Source organism: Cyphomyrmex costatus, unplaced genomic scaffold, assembly GCF_001594065.2.
Source record: "Cyphomyrmex costatus isolate MS0001 unplaced genomic scaffold, Ccosl1.0 scaffold116, whole genome shotgun sequence".
In the NCBI taxonomy this organism is placed as follows: Eukaryota; Metazoa; Arthropoda; class Insecta; order Hymenoptera; family Formicidae; genus Cyphomyrmex; species Cyphomyrmex costatus.
Genome location: NW_017275130.1, coordinates 718,191 through 740,420, shown reverse-complemented (window position 1 = coordinate 740,420; position 22,230 = coordinate 718,191). Strand labels below are relative to the sequence as shown.

The 22,230-nt window shown below is 38.2% G+C and overlaps 1 protein-coding gene across 1 annotated transcript in view; it reads right to left on the bottom strand.

The window, feature by feature from the left end:
- LOC108777795 (SAM and SH3 domain-containing protein 1) overlaps positions 1 to 20,001 on the bottom strand; it is a 342,555-nt gene extending 322,554 nt beyond the window's left edge. Inside the window, exon 1 of the mRNA XM_018544762.1 lies at positions 19,248 to 20,001. Within this exon, the coding sequence (XP_018400264.1) occupies positions 19,248 to 19,745 (498 nt within the window). The 5' untranslated portion in view covers positions 19,746 to 20,001. The remainder of the gene's footprint in view (positions 1 to 19,247) is intronic.
- Positions 20,002 to 22,230: the final 2,229 nt, after the last annotated feature.

Genomic DNA, 22,230 nt, shown 5'->3' with positions numbered 1-22,230 from the left:
CTTTACATGTACAATAAACATCAACCGAGTCTTGTAATATAGCGATGTGTCACGAGCACCAGTCGTTCTGCTCAGCATGCTGCATTATATGATTCTGCAGTACTGATGTTACTTCAAAGAAATATATGATCTCAACTGGACGCTGAAGAAATTTAATGTTCCACTTCGCCATTATACCGTCCACATCATTAAAATTTCATATTGTACCAAGAAAACTCTTTTAATAAAAAATTTAAGAATCTCACAAATTTTACATTAATTTATGTAATGTTTATGCTGCAACGTGCGCACAATGTGTTAACAAGTTATGCATATCCAATTATAATGTTGTGTAATTAATACATTAAAAATATATTCATAAAAAATTACTCATAAAGATGACACACGACAATCTGTAAATAGAAATAAAGGTGTCACGCAAATGGAATTTAAATTTATAAACACTGTTTTATATTTGAAAAGGTTGTCTTTCATAATCATTTAATTATTTAGCGACAGCATAAAAAGCTAGTCTACAGTGGATTATCTTTTTATGCTGTTGCTAAATAATTAAACAATTATAAAGGATGACATCCTTTTAAATACAAAACAGTGTTATAAATTCTGTCGAATTGTCCTGAAAACTATTAGAAATACCCTCGGAAATACCGCAATTGTTATCAAAACATAGTTATTAATTTTCTTTGTCGATAAATAATTAATGCAACGTGACACGATTTATTTTATGAAAGTTCCTTTTTGTGTTACATACAATAGGTATGCGGTGTTTATGGTGCGTTATTCCTCTCGAGAAATACATAGTGTTCACCAACGTGGCACGCCTGCAAAACGAATCGACCGTTTTTTGTCGTTCGTTCACAAGAATAAAAAGAGCGTGGAGAGTAGCACGCGATAGCGAGCACTGAATATAATCGAGCCACCGGTTGCCTTTACAGAGAAAGGGACCCGCGGTGTTCCGTACGTTACAAAATCGATCGGAACGAGATCTTATGAGCACTGCCGGTATTATTACAAAGTACGCGGTACGTCGCGTTACGATATCGTTTCTTAACGTTCTCGTCGACATATTCGTCTCGTTTGAATAATAAGAAAAAAAAAAAGAAAAAGAAAGACGAGACGATAAACGTCGCGCGAAAAGAGAGCTTGCGCGACAACGAGATTTAACGGAGAACGAGAGACTCTCGGAAGTAATCAGACATCTCGAGGCTCTTGTGCGCCGGAAGTCGAGTAATAGCCTCGCTTCGTCTCTCCGAGATTCGTTGTCGTGGACGATAAAAGTGGCGGCGGCGCGGCGCGGCGGCGGCACGGTTGCCGGCGACGATTTTCGCGGTAAAGCCGTGCCATTTTTCCAGCCAGCGGGCGAAAGTAAATCTGCCTCGTTCACAAATCGGATGGGATCTGAGCCCCGCGTCCGGGTACATTCGAGCAGGTTGTGACGGTGCTCGTTCTCGAGGATTGGATCGACGCCGCCAGCGTGGGAGACCGGGCGACTTTTTCGGTGACTCTTTCCCTCGCGCCGTGACAAAGCGGAGTTAAAAACGGTTGATATATCGTGTGCCTCGCGCCCAGCTACCCGGAAACGGTAATAAGTCATGCCAGTCGAGCGGCTAACGGGACAGCATTAAAGATTCCTGACTTACGGCGGTCCTTGTACACTGCCACCTGCCAACTCGCCCGCGTATAATACGTTATGCCTTTCGCGGTGCAGCACGTCCTGCCATTCGAAATTTCATGACTACTCCGTACCGAAATAGCAATACGTATCCACCTATCTAACTGTATTGTTACGTTCAAATTGCGCAGAATATGTACATCAAGATTAAGTCTCATGTTGATCGACGATTCTATTATTAACTTGAACGTAAGTAGGATAGATATTATCGATTTGGTGTTAAATTCGTTCTTGACAGCTGCATTGAGTCTTCTTATAATACGATTGAGTATGTCAGATTCTTATAAAACATTGAGAAAATTTTTGATTGAAAATAAACGAACCAGAAAATTCTGATATCAATCAGAATTTTAGTTATCTCAACTAAAATTATAATACGTTCAACCCCAGGAAATTTTGATTTGTCCATTTTCAATCAGAATTCCAATTAATGTAAACTTTGTTTCCAGTGAGTAATTAACTCTCCGTCTGTAATCATATTTTTACTCTCTCCGTTTAGCTCAAGTTTTGATAGTGTTCTAGGCTCTCAAAAAATATGGAAAAATTCCGAATTATCTGCTTTTTAATATCTCTATTACCTTATTAATTTTTTGATAAGACATTTCAAGAGGAAAAATCAAATTTCGCTTGTGCTAAAAAAAATTCGGATTGCAGACGAAGGATTAATAACGTTTATTAATATAAGTTCGTAATTTTTAAGATCCATTTTTCATATTAAATATTATTTGGTATAATGAATTTCATAATTTATGAACTTTGTACAAATTCTTTTATACTGAAGCAAACTAGATTAGTAGTTTAAAATACCGATTTAATAGCAAGTAGGTAGATTTGTGAGTAATAGAATAGTCGAAAATTACACTTGTTCAATAGCTGTGTAATTTAGACATTAAGATTCTAAATGAGCTCAAACGGGTCGCCACGTGCGATTAAACGTTACATTGCACACTATTACGTTTCGAATCCACGTTTGACATATGCATTGTCTAATTTTGTGAGATCTACATAGAGATGGAAATGCGAATTCTCGATGTGAACACTACTAATCCGAACATGCGGGCCAATCGTTGGATTTCCGCCAGAGTTGAATATGCGATATCCAGATTTTCGGTCGACACTACTCGATTAATTGGCCACTTCGATATTCGAAAATCCATTTGAGGATCTATTTCGAGAGGGCAGCCTTTGAGTGTTATGTGCGATTAAAGAGGGTGGCAAACTATAGGCAAGGCTCTCATTGTGTGCTTTTTAATCGATGACTAAATATATATTAAAAATCATATTGTTCACATGCGAGCTACTTGTCATTTTCCGACGCAGAATTATAAACGACAAAATTGTAAAATACATTGTACTTTTAACAATGGAAAAAATGATTGAATTTCCATGCGTACTACTTCACATACAGACCAAACAGCCATGGGTCAAAAAATCCTCAACAGAAAAACTAACCCGCAACCCTAACTCACAATGTCTCGCTACCCTGAAGAATTTCGACCAGCCAAGCATTAGCCCTCGAAGCTTTCTGCCTCCGTCGTGCTTAATCCTCAGTAACAAGAGATTGTGCCTTTGTTTCATACCGTATTCCAACACTAGTAGCAATGACCCACACGCCACCCTCGAACAATCGATCGGTTGAGGCTGATAAAACTGACGAACCTGCCGACGATTTTATCGTCTTGGGGTGTGCAACGCCACCGATATACCGGACGTGATAACGTTATAACGCGGAATCATTTGAAGTTGCATTTCTTTTGACCCTCGAAAGAAAGACACGTTTTTTGTAACGTAGCATGAGACATGTTATTGTCGCTAATCAAAATGCGTCGCATAATGCGTTGATGGCGCGAGTAGATGCTGTGATATTCGAAACACGACAGAAATTATCGCGCCCACTTTGTGCTATATATCAATGTCACATGACAGCGAATTAATCGAACTTTCTGTTTTTACTCGAATTATTAACAAGAATTTATAACACGCAAAAGAAAAAACATATTACACCTATTAAACCTATAAGTCAAACTTAATCCAATGTGAACTGTTTTAAACCGTTTAATTCTATTGCTTTAGTATAAAATAACTAACGATATATTGAGTAAGGTCATAGAGCAGTGGTGATTTAAATTTGATACTACAAATTTAACAGTGTAAATATCTTTCTGATCACAAAAAATGGAAAAAAGTACTAGAAATTTTTCAATTTTTTCCAATATTTAGTTAAATAATTTAATATAAATTATGAAATAATTATCAAATTTTTTGATTATAAAGAAAGCTGTATATTAAATTAGTAAAGTCAAAGCACAAATATTTTCGGAAATTTAACCGTTGCTTGTTATAATATTTGACATAGGGATAACTATATCGATTCTATCCATAGTATAATAGCTGCAAGGAGGATAACCAAAGTACCGTGCGCTAATCGATCGACCAGCCGCAATTGTGTTCGCGGATAGACAAGCGCGTAATCAATTTGGTGAAGCTCTGTGAGAGAAAGACGAGAGGGAAGATGCACGATCTATCGCGGGTACGCAAAATACCATAGACCGCCTGCCAGCCGGCCAGCTGGTCCGCAATACCGCATCAGCAGGCGCCTCCGGTGAGTAATAAACGTCGATATCAGAAGCCAGGCGGAATGCAGAACGGCCGCGGCTCTTAGACGTATAAATCGATCGGTTCGCATTTTCCATCTCGACCAATCATCGATGTAATCGATTATCGGGCTGCTTTCGGGCTCGCAACAACTCGTATCACGATAACGGCGATATTGTATAGCACGAAGAACAAGAAGCCGTGAATAACTTAGGTACCCCGTTGGTGTTTCGCGCAGAAAGGGTTGTTCCCGCGAGCTTAGCACCCCCGTTCTGACATTAGCGTTGCAATTAAACATGTTTATTACTCGGGAACCCGAGTAATACAATCCGAGTCTTTAATACCGGCTAGATAGCGCGCGGCATGCACCGCGTGCTAACTCTGCTGGAGGTTTAGGGGACCTACGCACACGATCTAATGCGTCTACTTAAGTGTCCACTTGTACGCACGTAAATGCTCATGTGAGTGTATACGTATATACGTATATGATCTGTGAGGTTCGGTTTTTCATTATCTAGTTAACTTGTGTGGTTAAACTTAACTTGATGTTTCACCCAATGGGGGGCTTCATCCATGATATCATCATAGATGAATGATTGGGTGAACCATCAGGTTAAGCTCTTATCCACAAATTACTTAGATAATGAAAAATCGGATCCTGAGAGTTATAATGAAAATCCAGGTATGAGAAAAGTGTGTGTTCAATATATGTGTGTAATTAGTTTTCCGTGTAAAAATAACACACTATGCTGTACACAAAAATGGATTCATTTAAAAAGTAGTATCGTGTCCTTTTTAAGTAGAAAACTAAATTAAAAAGAAGAGGTGTGATACAAAGTGTACGATCGAATGATCCTGTATTTTGTCAGTTATTTCGAAATCCTTCCTTACTTCGATGAAAAACGTAACATAATGCATCTTTTTAACATACCGGCAAAATATCAGGAACAGTAAATAAATTCATTAATGACAACTTCCTTCTCAACTCGGTTATTATTTTCTTTTTTCATTATTTTTGTAAAAAGTAAAACAAAGTTCTCAAACGAGTCCCGTTCTATAAATAATTTTTCTAATTTATGGACTGTTGACACGCACGTATTTTTCGGAGGAAAAAGAAATGAGAAAGGCTTTCGAAAAACTGACAAACATTATTTTATTTGAATAACACAAAATGTATAAATTTATACAATTATATTAAAACAAGAATAATAAAAATTTATCGCGATCTCGACGGTATGCAATTATATTTTATAAAATAAATTAATACATAAGAATAAATATAACATTGGCTCAAACTTAGCCATTCAAGTTTGAGTTACACACAAAACATTAAATTTGTTTTTATATATTAATTTAATATTCTACAATATAAAATATAATTGCGCGTTCTTAATCGCATTTTTATTTATTATTACTTTGTTTTAAATTAATTTTGTAATTTTATTTTCAAGAATCTTTACTTGTGTGTTTTTATACATGAATTAATCTAGCACAAATCCATGCGTGGTAGAGTTATATTATATAGGTTGCGACTATAAAAGTATAATAGAATTTCATATATAAAATTAACTCAGAGATTAACTATATAAAACTTTCTATAAAATATTTTACAAAATGTATTACAATTGCGTTATTATAACGCTGATATTTCTTTAGTAAACTTTTTTTATTAAATATATTTTCCTTCATATTCTGCAGCATTATTATCTTTACAGTTTTAGCCATTACTGTGCTTCAAAAAGTTTTACAAGATGATTAAATTTTGTTAAAGTTTGCAGTTACTGTTCAAAGTTGCAAGTAGTTTATTCACTTACTATCGTTTGTAATTTTTTGTTAAACTAAACGTATCGTGATTCTTTCGCGTAAGGAATGCTATTCCTGCAGAAAGCGTAAAAGGTCAATCCAGCGTCATGGGACATTTTCCTCTATTCACAAAATCCCAAGCAAGAAGAGTGGGGTTTACTTACTGCTCAGAGACGCTGAGCCTAACGTCTCTCTATACCTACAGTCACCCTTAATCGAGACTCGAACCCTCGTCTTCGAAAAGTTCGGAGCAGTAGCTCGATGCGGCTTGTACAAAGTCGAGGGAGTACACAAGGAGGGAGGACAGCACGGGAGGAAAACGAGGTGAACAAGATAGCGAGAGAGGGAAGAAGGGGGCAAAAGGAGCCTGTGAAATCCTTGAGAAAGGAAAATCCTATCCCGCGTGTATCCGCTCGTAACGAAGCGGGCTCTCGCGACTTTGGGACAGAATCCACAGCCAACTATCCCCTTCTCTTCCCCGTTTGGCGCAGTGGCTTAGTCCTCTAAGACAGCGACTAATGGCCTTCTCGAATGAACCGCACCGTTATTAATGTCAGCGGGATACGTGTGCTGAAATACAAAGTGCGTAGCACTCGATTGCTGCAAATTACGCCGCGTGAGAGTACAGTAAACTAATTAATAGCGACTGTTATCGATGGAACCAGTCGCCTAGAAAATTAAGAGGACCGCCAGCCAGACTACAAAAAATGATTTTTGGAACGGATTTTTTGGCGTGATCGAAAGTATGATTTATTCACTTACAGTAGAACGTGCGTCAGTTAATCTTAAAGGTTCGATCTCTGTATAAAAGAGAGAGAGTGCGCCGATTATTATTGAAACTTTGAAATGAATTATAGTCGAACTTTTGATATAATAAATTATCATATCAATAGTGATTAATTAAAAAGTCACGCCCCACAGAATTCCAAGATAGACAGAACTCTCTCTGTGCAGATATTATTTGTGTTCTTAAATACCTATATAAAAAATATGTTAATAAACGTAAAAATTCTCAGTCGTTAAATAATTTAATAATATTTATTACTATATATATATATCAAACAAAAACAATAATAGATGCTTTATTGAATTGATCTTGGTTGTAGAACCATAAACGTAAGCACAAATTTTGAACTATTCTGTAGTGTCGGATATTGAATCAGTTTGCTTGCTTAATCTGATTGTCGGAGTACTCGCAATAGCGTGTGAGTGGAGGAGAAGGCATAAGTACAAATTGAATCAAAACGAGACAAACACCAAAGTCAATCGACAAGCCGACAAGCACTATGTACGACGAAGCAAAAGCGAGATCGAGAAATGGAGATATGATGCACAGAATATTCGATAAATGAATACTCGTGGTTAGACACTTCGCTATTACATATAGTACGATAAATAATGCAGTGTGTCCTAAAATTCGTGACTCAAAATATTATAGCCAAAAAAAATTCTTGAAAAATTAAATAAAAATTTATTTATAATTTATTTATTTAAGCGACAATTTTTAGATGTTAGAATAAGATTAAGTATAGATTATACAAAACTACGTTTAAATGATCATTTGTGAATTTTAGGCCTCATCCTTAATAATCACACAATCTGTATCACAGATTGCAAGCTTGTTGCGACAACCAATCTGGAGCATCAATATTAAAATTGATGCTGCAGATTGGCTGTCGCAACAAACCTGCGACACAGCTTGTGTGTCTATTGTAGATGAGACCTTATTAGTGAACGAAGTGTGTGCTCATTAAGCTATCGCACGTGCGATTCATGACAAGTAGCCGTCTAAACATAATCTTATAATTGGCCATATTTTAAGCCTTCTACTTCAAACGCTGCTTAAAATGAAAATTTACAAATAACTTGTTGCTTAATTTTTTGAGAACTTTCTTGTTATAATATTTTGAATCGCAAATTCTATATAATTACGCACAACTGCTTCACTATAACACTTGTAATGGACTTTTCAATCTCCTGTCTTTTTCTATATAACTAAAAACCTTACGTTCATCATAATAACGCTTTAATGTACATTGATTTTAATTCGTCCAACCGAATTTGCTATATAAGACGCGCTTGCAAGATGAGTGACTTGAGGACGAATGATCGAAAAATGCGCGCACAGTTTAACACGAGAAAAGCGTAATTTTCTCTGCTGCCAGCACGAACGAAGGGCACTAGAACTTTATCCAGTAGAAGACTGGTTTGCATAGATGCACCGTAGCGTAATCGATGTCACAGCTACTTGGTACTTTCAGGTTAAATGCGTATAAATTCTTCGCTCTTATAATTGGCGCGTTAAAAGCGGGAGCTTAATTAAAAGCGACGGTAACGGCTCCTCGCTTTATCACAACGACTTGCGACGATGTCTCTTCATTAATGCCACTCCAAACTCACTTCTCTGCAGGTATGATAGCGCGGCGTATCGTTCTCGTCGAGTTCCGAAGCGAAACGGTTGGAGGAAGCTAGGAGACGTACGAACACGCTAATGTTGAGAGACGGAATCTTGGCGTCCTGTCAAGGCGCGGAAAGAGAAATAGAGAGAGAGAGGGGGAGAGAGAGAGAGAGAGAGAAGATTCGCGTAAGACGGATAGGAAAAGGAAACTGAAGACAGAGAGACAAAGGTGGGGTTATTAATGGTGGTTGCCGCGAGAACCATAAATTCCGTGTTCATACACTCGATGCGTCCCCCATGACGTTTCCAGACTCTCCTTGATTACATCCTCAGACCTGACGGACCGTTTACAAGGAACGATGAAGTAGAACCGGGACGGAGCGGAAAGTAGAAACGAGAAAAATACGCGATGATAAGCCGCCGAAGTGGCGCGTATCCGGTATCGCGATGCGCGGGTGGTGGCGCGAGACAACGATTAACAAATAGAGGCGCGCTTAATAAATATTCACTAGGAGCAATCTCGGTGGGCAATCGGCACTGCCTGCTGGAAGCCCGCCGGGCGTTCGCTATCGTGAAAATTTGAATAATAATCACACGCCACACGCGCATACAGAGACAGTGTAGTTACACGAGCTACACATGACCGGCGTAACTGTCTTGCATCAATCATACGGCCGCGTCGTCGCGAACGACGCGTAATATCTGCCATTTCGATCCACGCTCTCTTGCTCCCCCGGGCCCTAAAGTCCGACTACCCGGCCGTTCGCTCTCCATGGTCGCCATTCCCCTTACGGAATAAGAGAATCTCATTCCATGTGTTCGATATTTCATGAAAACGTGCTCGGCAGGCCGACTGCTAGGTGGAAAGGAATGGGTTAGAACGGAATAGAAAACAGGGAACGAAGACTCAAGGAAAGAGCCGCGACGCGCTTGGCCAAGGGATAGGTATATCGATTGAACATTCGTTCAAATATTTAAAAGCTATTACCACCGAGATACGCTATAGTTATACTATAGGGAAGGTCGATCGGTCGTCGTACAGTGTCTCTGTCTCAAAATATCAAACATCATCAACTTAGATCCAACCTATATTCGCGTGATGCCTAATAAAGAAAGCTCGAACAGATATGAGAGACACGGAGATATCAATATACATAGATATATAGTGTAGTACAACCATTAGAAAGAAAACGATCGTTGAAGAAATCAATGATTCTATTGGTTATCCAAAATCGTTAATTAATTAGCTTTTAATTACAAGAATCACATTAATCAATCTAATTTTATATAAATTAAAAACGTTGAGTTTCTTACTATTACTTATTACTAATAAGTCATCGTTGCAATTAGATAAAAACGTGACTATTATTACACCATGTACTTAAGCTCTATAAAAAGTTTGAACAAAGGATTCGATTGCAATTAAGAAATCCGAAAAGAAGGCAGCGTTAATAAATAATAAAAGCAATTTAAGACACTATCTGTGCCACTCATTTGACAAAATAAATATTTATTGAACGAGAAGTTTCTCAAAATCGCGGTCGTTTGCTATAGCGTGTACGTAGCGATTCCGACTGTTATTACGAGAAACAGAGTGAACATGACGCGAATAGAAGCGGGTTACGATCGAAGTTGGCGCAATTCAACTCTCATCGGCGTAAAAGAGTAGCACGCTGCTGCCGGGAGAGTAACGACCACTCCCGTGGGCGTGAATAACGGAAATTCGCCAGACGAGTTAGAGACGCCTCGAGGATGAAGAGGTGCTTGTTCGATCGCTTTATGGCGCTCACGGAACTCTTCCTATCTCCCGTTGCAAGGTCGAGTCGGAAACGTGTGAGCGGCACGCCACATAATCGTCGGATATTTAATCCCGTCTCGCACTCTCGCGGACACGTTATCTCGTCATAGAATATCTGCTATTTGATCATATAACATTTCCAACGCTCTCTAGTTCTGGGCATACAAAAATGTTTGATGTTTTATTTATTTTTTTTTTTTCTAATCTGTTTACCTCGAATGTGTTTACCACCTCTTTCCACTTCGCACAATTCCAGAGGGAAAAATCGTTACTGAATGCTAGGTCAAAAGGTTTCACGAATCTATCTATATCATCCTGTAGTAAGCGATGAAAATATATATCTACATGAATAATCTTTAAGCATAATGCTCCGTAGGATCGATTGGAAAGAAGTAGTACGTATTTGTCCTACGCGATTTTATATTGATTGCTGAGGAAGAATATGAAATTTCATAAAATAAATTTTGATAAAACAGTATATAAATACTATTAATATAAATTAATTCATTACATATTAAATGGAAGAAAATGTATAATATACTATAATTAAAAATATATAGACAGTATTAAGATCTATTTTCTATGGCAAAACTAGAGTACGCCTTTGGAACTTAAAATGAACACATGTTTGTGAAATTTGGCAAAAGCAAGAACGAGAATTTTAGTCCAATCTAATATAGGAATAGAGAAAACAGATCTTTAAATAACATGGCATGTAAAGAAATAAACGGATAACACAACTCGTCTTGGTTTCTTTGAAAAACTAAAGTAACAAAATTTCGATTTAAATTATCAGAGAGAGATTCATGGATTGCATTAACATAAATCTCATAATAAAGTTTCTCTTAACCACGTCTGTCGCACTTATCTGATTAATTTAATAGGATCGTAACAAGGTCGCTTTTCATAAGGGGCTCGCTTAACGTAGATTACATCTTTAAAACTTGGAGCTATCACAGGCAGCCAGCTGTTCCAACCAACAATTATGAGAAGGTGTGGCGAGTAATGAGCGGTAAGCTAAACAAGAAAAAAAAAACGGGAAGAAAAACAGTTACGATAAATTCTCAATCGTGAGAATGTATCGTGAAAATTTTCGAGCAGTGTGTTTTCCGCAACTCGGTGAACGTGCACGGCTTACGGTGCAATTTTCACGAGGTGTTGGTTGCACCGTCGTGGGCTACGTTCCAACGACCTTACGGATAAATAGACGCGTATTGGCAGCGATTGTATCGCGAGTAATTGTACGTAGTCCCTATACGGTTGGAATGTTGATTAGCGAGGTATGTGCGCCAGTCAAGACGCCTGCAGCCAGACGAATTGTATCTTCTGCGTGCGCACAATTGTGCCTCAATGAAAGTGCATACGCACGGTTTCAAGATAGGAAATATCACTTTGACAACAGTCAGGTCAGTCGGTAGGTAGTCGCGCGTGCATGCATGCATGAGAACAAGAGAACAGCCAGCCAGGTCTCGTTCGCAGTGCCGAGAGGCGAAAGATACAGGTGACGGCCAGACCACCGTGCTCTGAGAGAAACAGGATTTTTTTTTTATTCTCTTCGCGCTCGCGGTCATTTGCTCGCGTGTATACGTGTTCCATGCGAAAAAGTGGTAACATATGGGGACGTGCAAAATACAGAGTGAGTCCGCCGTGGAGACGACCAGCCGTATAAATTGTATTATTCATATGTTGATCACCAAAGCCAAGAGACGACACAGTGATGACACACGATTGTCTCGATTCTAAATCACAAACTGCGCGTCGATCAAGTAGCCACGTATATATAACACGAAAGCGTAATATGAACATTTTCATTTATAATGATTATATGTGAGCTTTGTGAAATTTTTATTCGTTGTTAGTTATAAAATAAATCGCCTTTCGAACATTTGCGGGTCATACGCGGTTAAAAATTAGCGCATTTACGAACTACGAGATAGAATATGTAAAAACTTCATCGTGATCCAGTTCAGCTGCCGCTGTTTTCTGTCAAATGAAGTTACGATGACACGCTAATAATTTGCACGATGCAATTCAGAGGATCAGAGGGTCGTTGAAAATATTTAAATTGCGAAATCGAAAAAGTTGAAATTACTGCAGCTTTCATTATTCTCTTGCATTGAGATACAAAGATATTACCTTGGATATTACATAGATAATGAAATAATAGATTTTCAACAAATTCGTGTCTTCTTAAATTATTATTGGGTTTAAGTTATCGATATCTTGAATAAGAAAGCTTTACACTTAAAAATAAAAATCTTATATACTTTAAATGTTCAAATTTAAATAAACAAAATAATTAGTTAAACTCTGTTCGACGCTTGTAAAGGATCGCATTAGGTGCGAATTGTACATGAAAAGAGAAGTCGGAGATAGAAAATTTGTCATTTGGTTTGTATCGTTGAACCAGCCGCATTAAAATTTCATAAACAGTGCACACGGAAAGTGCACTCGCGCTTATTGGGAACGTAAATGAAAGCGAGTATCATTTGGTCCACCCAAAAGTTCATAAATGAATCGGTGTGCATGAGTAATCGCGCGCTCGATGACCCTCCATGCAACTCGCAGAAACTTTTCTGCACTTCAATTTGCAATTTTCATAGCTGTTCGATCGATTGGACACGCTATCACGCAAAGAAATGTATTGCAGAGTGTCTGTATCGAGACAATAATACCTATATTAAAATACCTTTTTTTATATTGCAATACATATTCGTGAAACAATAAAATTTGTATCAATGCGATCATTTGTATAATCATAGAGTTGAAAATGATAAGGATGATTTTTCACATTTTCAATTACAAATTACATAATATTATAAATCCGAACAAATTTAATTCTTACCGGAATTTTTTTACCCAATCCAATGTTCATTACAATTTCTTCTCGATAATGTACAACATTCAATACTTTTTCCCTGATTAAGCTTCAATATTAAATTTCGATAAAATTAAATCTCTCTGTACTAGAATATTTTTTAATATATTTTTAATATATTTTTCTGTAGCGTTACGTATCTTCTGTTTTTAAAGCGTCGAAACCAAAAGTGCAACAATTGTTCGACTGCACGTAGCAGCAAGCGCAAAATTGTGGTAATTAAGCTCTGTCAGCAGTTTTAATAAATTAATTTCAGAAATCCGCTTGGAATTTTACACAGAAAAACAAGGATTAGGTATCTGTTCAAGTACTATATTAAACTTGATACGTCAAACTTAATTTTACAACATAGATTAAAATTCGATAATTAGTTATGTCTTAAATAAACTATTATTATTCTCAATTTAATAATGCAATAATTCTTGTATACCGTCAGTCTAAGTATTAATCTATAAAAATCTATTTGTAATCTACAATACTTTACAGTAGTTCTTTGCACAATTGTTAAACAGAAACGTTGTCCTATCTATTATAATCTTCGTTGTCAAGTATAGGTATATAGTTCGTTTACCGAACAGTGTTTCTGGGAAATCATTCGTTTTGCGAGAGGAATAAATTAAAGTTTGCGAACTAATTTAAATGGACATCGACGATGTGTAAAAATAAAAACCGCCGCGCGCACTCGTAAATTCGCGATGCATTCCAATTGCGAACTTCAGTTACGCAGCGATTTGCAGTCACTATGAAAAATTTCAGTAAACAAAATTATTTTGCAAAATGTTTCAACAAAACACTTGTCACGGCGTTATATCTACACCACTTGTCGAAAAAGAAAAAAAAAAACAAAAAAATTGTAATTGTATTTTTATATTAAAAAGATAATTTTTTTGTTACATCGCGAGTGTATCCATCATTGTTTTCTCTAATCAAAAGTTGCACAATGCATTCGCAATAAGTGTACAGAACGTTTGTATTTTCGAAAACGTAAACAGAACTGTTACGTTTAATATTATATAAATAATTTTGTGGAAGACTCACATAATCTTGATTATACAATGGTAATTTTTATAATACGTTAAACGTTGCATTTAGAAATTATTCTTTAAATTCTATTATATATTACTAATATATATACCATATCTATACTCTAAAAAAATATCGGTGTAGATTTATTGAACGTCATACAACGTCTATATACGAGTATAATTCTCACTATGTGATGTTAGTACCAATGCAGTAAGAATTATATTGACATCGCATGGTGTCAAATCGATACCGATATTTATAAAACGTGTAACTCTTTTCAGAGTGAGTAAATTCTCTTTTGTATCATTCCATTATACTTTTCATCATGTCTTGTTTCAGTAAATAATAAACTTAGATAATAAAAATCTGTCTAAGGCTCGTTTTCACAATATGTGATTATCTAAAGATTAAAGGTTACTAAAAGATTCATCAATGAAATTCATTCATAAATTTCTTGGTAACCTTTAATCTTTAGGGTAATCACATATTGTGAAAACGGGGCTTAGAGATAAATGATAGATGTTATAGAGTATAAACATTAAGCTGTATAACGGTATGAATGTAATGCCAAACTTATTTACACGGTAAAAGCCACACGCCCTTCCGAATATGAAACGACTGTCTTTTCATCGTCTCGCCGCGCGGTTAATTAACAAACGTGGGTACATGTGGAGGGTATTATTGCGCGTGTTCTCTGACTCATTAGCAACAAAGCGGGGCTTTAAACTTGTTTCCAGAACGATAAAGCTCCGCGGCTTTGTAATTCTGATAACGAGCGTATGACTAATCATTCTCGAAATTGTCACTTGACGCTGTTCGCTTTTATTCCCGATGTCCAATTAATCGCGCCCGCATTTTACACCGTGTCGAATAATGAAGTATGGAACAAATAAAAATTTCTCCATGCAGATGAAACAAGTTTGAAAGCAAAAATACAAAGTATTTTAAACTCAACGTCTTATAAATGATTCTTAAAATCCTGTTTATTAAATTATATCGTTTTAATTATTAAATACACAGAATATTTATAAGTACACAGCTCATTCGATTTTTTCATTAAATAAAATAATACGAAGTTCCGAAAATTCATCAGAAACTCTCAATTCACAACATTCTTTATGAACGTCATATTATTCTTTATGAGAAAACCATGTTTAAAAAATTCGAGAAATTAAAACGGAGCTTTTATATTGTTTACACGGCTTCACGCGCCTCACATTGTTCATCACATAGAATAATAAAAGATACAAAAAAAATAAAGTAGCTTTAAACATGAGTTGGTGTAAGGAAAATTGTATATGCGAGAAATTTAAATCTTTTTATTAAATTTTCCATCTCGACATGCTTCTTGCATCGTGAACGAATATATGTCGGAGGAAATGTGTCAAGTTATATGCAACTGAACCAAATTCACACGATGAGTACGATGCGTTCCTCAAACTCAGAATAGTCCTAATTAAATCCACCACTAATTTTACATATATATATATATATATATATCTCAGACAATGGGAATACTGTCCTCAATGCACCTTGCGATTCGCCCGATCGATTCGTGACTTTGTTTCACTCGCAGTTGCTCGTATTACCGTCGCGCTTTGGAACTATATATACATATATGTGTGTTCCGAGTATGCATGCAAGGCTTGTATATCCAACTCCACCAACAAAATTACGGGGATCGAAATCTCAATGGGACGACTTAACTACATTAAGAGCTTCTTAATGCTTAACAGCAGAGATAAGTACGATAAGTACATGCACGTTCGCGAGCATTCTTTATTTAAATATTATTTCGTACGCGGAATTCTTTTCGTACCTACGAATATAAAATTCACTCATTTTTATACAGAAATTAACACAAATATACAGAATATACCGAAACAACGCATCAAAAGACGAATTCTTACACAGAAAGAATAATCTTGTTAAAGTATCTAAAAATTTGACTAAATACCGATCTGAAAATAATTTTCTTGGACCATAAAAATAATTATATAGAACGTTCAAACTAGTTAGAGAATGTCAAAACTTTTTGCAGCATATTTCTCATCATGCTTGAGATTCCTAAGTAATTATTTTCACGGTCCAATAAATTATTATTTGTATTTAATTAAATTTTTTAATACTTCTGCAATAAAACCGCTCCCTTCCATGTAATACACTCATTTCAATTTTACTATTTTCTTGCCTATACTGAATTCTAGAATTTCTCCTTTCTCTTTTTACGAAAGAAAATATCCACGTCTCTCTTTTTAGGACACAATACTAAAAACCGTTTTCAGAACATATATAAAATTCAGCGCAACGTTATTTCTGTACTTGCCTCCATCCTGTTCTGTTTCTTGACTGCACTAAATTACAACCGCGCCGGATAAGATGATAAAATAAAAATGAGTTTCTCATTTTTAAACGCGTTTTTCCTTGTTATATATTCTTTCTTTCATCTAAAACCTTAAATCTTTTTATATACTTCTCTTTTTCGTATTCGGAATTTCCATATTCCCTGCAATTTTATAGAATATAAACCTCGCGAATACAGCTTTCACTGTATAGGTATTTCCTACTTCGCGGTAACACACGTGAAAGTTTTCCGGAGAAAATCTATTTCGACTGACAGAAAGTCCCTTAGCGAGTATATCGCTACATATTCGTACCTTAATTAGACTAACTGCATGGAAAATATGTTTTACACTACATTATAAATGTAACAAGGTCGAGATGCAAAGATACATTTGTAACTTTACATTGTGTTGCTGACACGTGATAAAGAACGAAACGAATGTGTAACACCACACCTATCATGATGCATATACATAAGTTACAAAGAAATAAGTTGTAATGCGAAAATTAAAATTCTTTATTGTTTCTCATCAAAAGTATATTAATCCTGTATTATTCTGGAATGTCGAGGACATTCTCATCTGATAAATTTGTTAAATTTAAGTATGCTATTTTTATATATACGTTATTCTATTTAGTGCAAAGAAGACTGCAGCAATTTTCACTTTTTCTCCGGTCTATATTTTTCTTCATGAAAATTAAACATTATAACAATGACGCTACGTACTGAAGGAAAAATTAATATATTGAAATAAAGAAAAAAATCTTTATTCACTTTTTATTACAAAATCGCTATCAATTATTATAACTTCGTACAAATTTTTCTTTAAGTTTAGCGTCATTATTACAATTTTTTGTTTTTTTCTAAACTATGTACGTATATGTATATATATAGAAATAAAACGATCCCAGTATGGTTGTGAAAAATTGTACCCTCCTTATATTTCACAATTAAAAAAATTTTGGCATTCATTTTCGTATATAACAAAAGACGTATATTAATCTTTAGTTAAATCGTAAATCACCATCAGAGAGAATAATGAAAATTGAGATCTATTGGAGTGTCAAAAACACTTTAGACGAATAATTGCGTTAAAAAAATCACGTAAGTAACGTAGAAACGTTAAGCGTTAAAACTTTCGTTAAAATTCTTAAGAAATTAGATCCATAAGAAAAGTGAAAATATAATATACGATCGACCATCTTGTCGGAGGATCAGAGAAGAATAAGAACGTGCATGGAGGGTAAAACATGGCACGCTTGTTCTTATCTCCGGTTGGTGGCTAATGCAACGAAATAATGAATCAGGGGATTATCTACGCTCGTAGGGCGTGCCATGTGAGGGCTGCGAGTTTTCAGCATTATCATCGTCTCAGATACTCCCTCCCCTTGCGACTGGTACACCTGAATTCCCGTCCGATAATTCACTCGATAATTCGAGTATCATTGTCGTGGCTAATCCGCGATGCGTATCGTAATGTATTAAAGACGACGCGTGCTCGTCGACGTGGATAACGTGAGGAAAATGGAAGAGAATTATGTTCGCGACACATTGTCGGGCGTATCACGAAGAGCAGATAGCATTATCGTTTATGGAGTTGGAATTAATTAGCAATTTAATCTAATGCGTATAACGTAAATAGATGAAATTACATATATAAAATAAAATACAGAAAATATACAGGCTTAAAGAAAGCCAATTAAAAGCATTACTAGATTATCGTGTGTGTAAAAATTCTTTTGTATTATTAATTCTGAACACACACGATCACCTAGTGTTGGTTCCAATTGGTTTAAACCTCATTTGTATTAAAAGTTACATGTATTTTAAAGATTAATATGTTATTTTTAAAATTACATATGTTGTTCCACCAGTTTCGGATAAATTATGTAGTAATTTATCTACTGCATAAACAAAAGAATAAAAAAAAAAAGAGAGCATAAGAGAGTAAGATAGCGAGTTGAAGTTTCCCGAAAATGGTGGAATAATCGAGCCTTAAAGAGGTAATTTTACCTATTTACTTATTTACTTGGCGCATAAATAGGCTATTTATTCCGTTGTTAAAAAGTAGAAGAAAATATATAGAAGAAATGTCGGAAAAATAAACATTTTCTATCAAAAAATATATATCATTCAAACAATATTCATGTTACTATACATACAGTAAACAGTCATATTATTCTCGTCATATAATATGCAATTTAATTTACATAATAATTCATGTTGTATGCTTTAGACTTGTATTATAAACTTGATACTTATACATGTGCGCGCGTATATCACGCGCGTTTACATAAATATATATAAACTATATGCTCTCTAGAGCTTTTATACTAATCTCATTTTAACCAAATACGAATTATTCCCATGTTCGAAAATTATTAAATCGTAAATTCGTGAATTAGTAATTTCGAAAAGTAAATCGAACTGATTTGGTCATTTCAAACGAGTATATAAATGTAATCGAAAATTATAGAGTTTATTAACTTCGTAATTTTTTAATATTATATTATTATAAAAAATATAATAGAATGTCTATTCTTCTCAAAATAATATAACATCTCCCGTTGGCTCGACTTTTATATTTTCGTTACTCGAGATTGCTATCATCTTGACGTCAATATCGTTCTCCGATCTAAGACTTCAACTTATACGATATTCGCCGATATCTGTATTCTCTCGCGACAGACTACGTGTCGTAACGGAGTTTGCCTCTAAAGTAAATTGACTTACCGGTGTGGTGTACGGTTGGCAGGCCAGCCTGATGCCGTCGTGTCTCAGTTTCTCCTGCAGTAGCATCCTCAGCTGCATCCTGGGAATTCTCACCAGCTCGGCCTTGCCCTCCTCGTACTCGTCCGCGAACTTTGTCAGCTCCTGACCGCCGCTGGAGGAGCTGGCCGTGGGCGACGCACGCTGCGCCTCCTTATCGCTGGGTGGTCTGTCGGATGACGTCCTCGACGACTTGGAGCTGATGTTGTCGCAGCTGTTGTCGTTCGTCTCCTCCAGCGTAAAGTACACACTCGCGGCGCCTTCCTCGCGTAGAGTCTTCACCGATTGCAGCAAACGCGCGCGATGCTTCTGATTGAAGACTCCGATCGCGTCGAGATCCGGATCGCCGATCTGCTTGCAGATCTCAAGGTCGTCGTAGCCGTTATCGATAAACGACTCCGAGTACTGGCCGAGGTGGAGCGACCGCAGCCACTCGACCACGATGTTGCTCGCCATGGTCATCTTGACGCTCTCTCGGCGCGTGGGCCCCGACTACGCCCCCGCTTCGTTTGCTTCTCTACAAAACCGTCTTTCTTTATTACACCTCCGCCGACGATTCCGCTTTTCACGACGCCTTATTATCCGCTGCACTCGTCGCCGGCTACTACCATCCCGCGAGGTCGCCCTCCAGTCGACGATGTAACGTCCATCGAGGGGAGGGACTTTCGTCGAAAGTAGATCGATTCAGCAAGTAAATCGCAAGGCCCTCTTCTCCTAACGCGACATTCTCCTCTCACGATCGGCTGCGGTATTAACGAGGGTCGTCTCGCCGCGGCGACCCTGGGACACGCGGGGCGTCGACGGGAGAGGGGGGGGGGGTAGTCTGCGGCGGTCACGTTCGCCGCTTGACATGTACCGCTCCTCGGCTCATCATGAGACTACACGGGGTGACAGACTCGAGATCGCTGCTCTCCTCCACCTCTCTTCTCTCTTTGTCGTCTCCCTCCCTTTCTCGCTTTGTCGTCTCGTCGATGTGCCCGAAGTGCTTTCTCGTCCGTTTCCGAGCGCGGATTCTAGCAAACAGACGCAAAGACGGAGCAGCACTGCGGAGAGCCGGAGGGCGAAACGTCGAATATCTCGTTCTACTTCACGCGGCGCGAGAAACATAGGCGGGGAAAGATTCGATGGGGGGGGACAGCGAGAAATTTAGAGGGATCACACACACGCGATAGACAGTTCTTTCCGTACGTACGATAGCAGCCTTGAGTCCCGATAAATCCCGTTGCGTTTCGCACCTTTTTGCTCTTCTCTGTGCGCCGCACTCATGGAAATTAATCCGTTCGACGACGCGGTTTATTTCTATCTTCTCGTTTCTCTCTCAGGCAGATTCTTTTTCCCCAAGTTTATTACTCCTGCAATAATTAATTATATAATCGACGATCGCGATAAGGAAACGAGATGAGCTTCCTCTTTTCTTATTTTCCTCACAATGGATATCCAATTCACAAATAGGATCACAATGACTTGAAAATGGAGCAAAATCCAGTAACTCGCCTCCTCGGGGAAAATAGGAGGTTCCAAACGTAAGCTTTAATTCAGGACGTCTCATGGATCACAATTCGCGCGTGCCAAGTTTGTAACTTGATGTCGGTAGTTAAACGTGACAAAGTAAGACAAACCGGCAACTTCGGAGATTCGCAGAGACTGTCCGACGGGAACAAATCCGGGCGATGACCATTAACGAAGATTCACGAAAGGTCCGCGAGGGAATCCCTGCGTGTAAAATCCTGTGCCGTCGAATATCCGACGTTCCTCTTCGATGGAAGACGATCGTAGATCAGCGTGAGATCGACGTCGAGATCTCGATGAAGACGGACGAGTCCCTTCCGTTGAAAGCACGAGACTTGGCAACGTCGACAGTGCGGCCCTTCGCCGTTCGCTTCCTATATCGCAACAATTTTGAAACTCGCGCCACTGTCACTTAGGGCCTCGTTCACGCGATAAAACGACGAGTCGTCTTACCCCTCGGTTACTCCGGTTTCCGATAAACGTTACGTACACAAAACGGATGACAAAATGTAAGTTGGACGCGTCCGCTCACTGGACGACACGGCGAACTGTCGGCGCTCCGCCGCCGGTGTAGTTTCCTCGGGAATTGCGGCTTCTTTCTTCGATAGAACTTGGAGCAGTCACTCGCGACGGTCACGGTCGGCTATTCCACGCGTTGAAGTTTCCCCCTTCGCGCACAGACACACGAATGAATTAGGACCGCGAACTGGAAAACTATCGTCCGGTCGAACGCGATCGTTAAGATTTTCGGAAGGACCGAAAAAACACGGCGGCGGCAACGAACGACGAAAGTCCGTTGGTATCCCTGCGACGCGCGGCTTGCCCGATCGGCCCGTAATATTGCCGTAATCGAGATGAAAACGCCGACGGCGATGAACGTGTCCCGGTGATCTTCACAATGAGCTTAAGTCGCTCATAGTCAGAACGATGAGGAAGACGTCATCGTCGTGGTTCGACGGAACGCGCGAAACGGAGCACTACTGCGCGACACTACCGCGACGCGGCACACGGCTCGACTGACACGAGACACCCACCAGAGGGAGCCCCCACTCATCTATTTCTTCGCCACTACTCCATCCCCACTCCGCCGCCGGCACTGCCGGCGAGAGTCTCGTTTGCTCCCCACCTGCGAGACTTCTTGATCCCCCACCGTTCCACGAATGCAACGTGCAATTTTAGCCGGCGAGAGAGCGCCGGCGGACTACGTCAGGATGCAACAGCCGCCGGGGTGGATCGGTCTCGTTTTGCGACAGCGGCTGCAAAATTCTTGCGAGGAAGATCGGTTGTTCGCACGAATCTTCTGGCGAAAATTTGAGAATTTCTAAATTTTCAAGGAAAACTACGCGGGCTCTTCTCTTAAACCCTGAATAAGAAGACTCCCCACGCTCCAGATTCTAAAGATTCTATCTTACTGTTCCGGGATTCTCTTCTAAGCTCA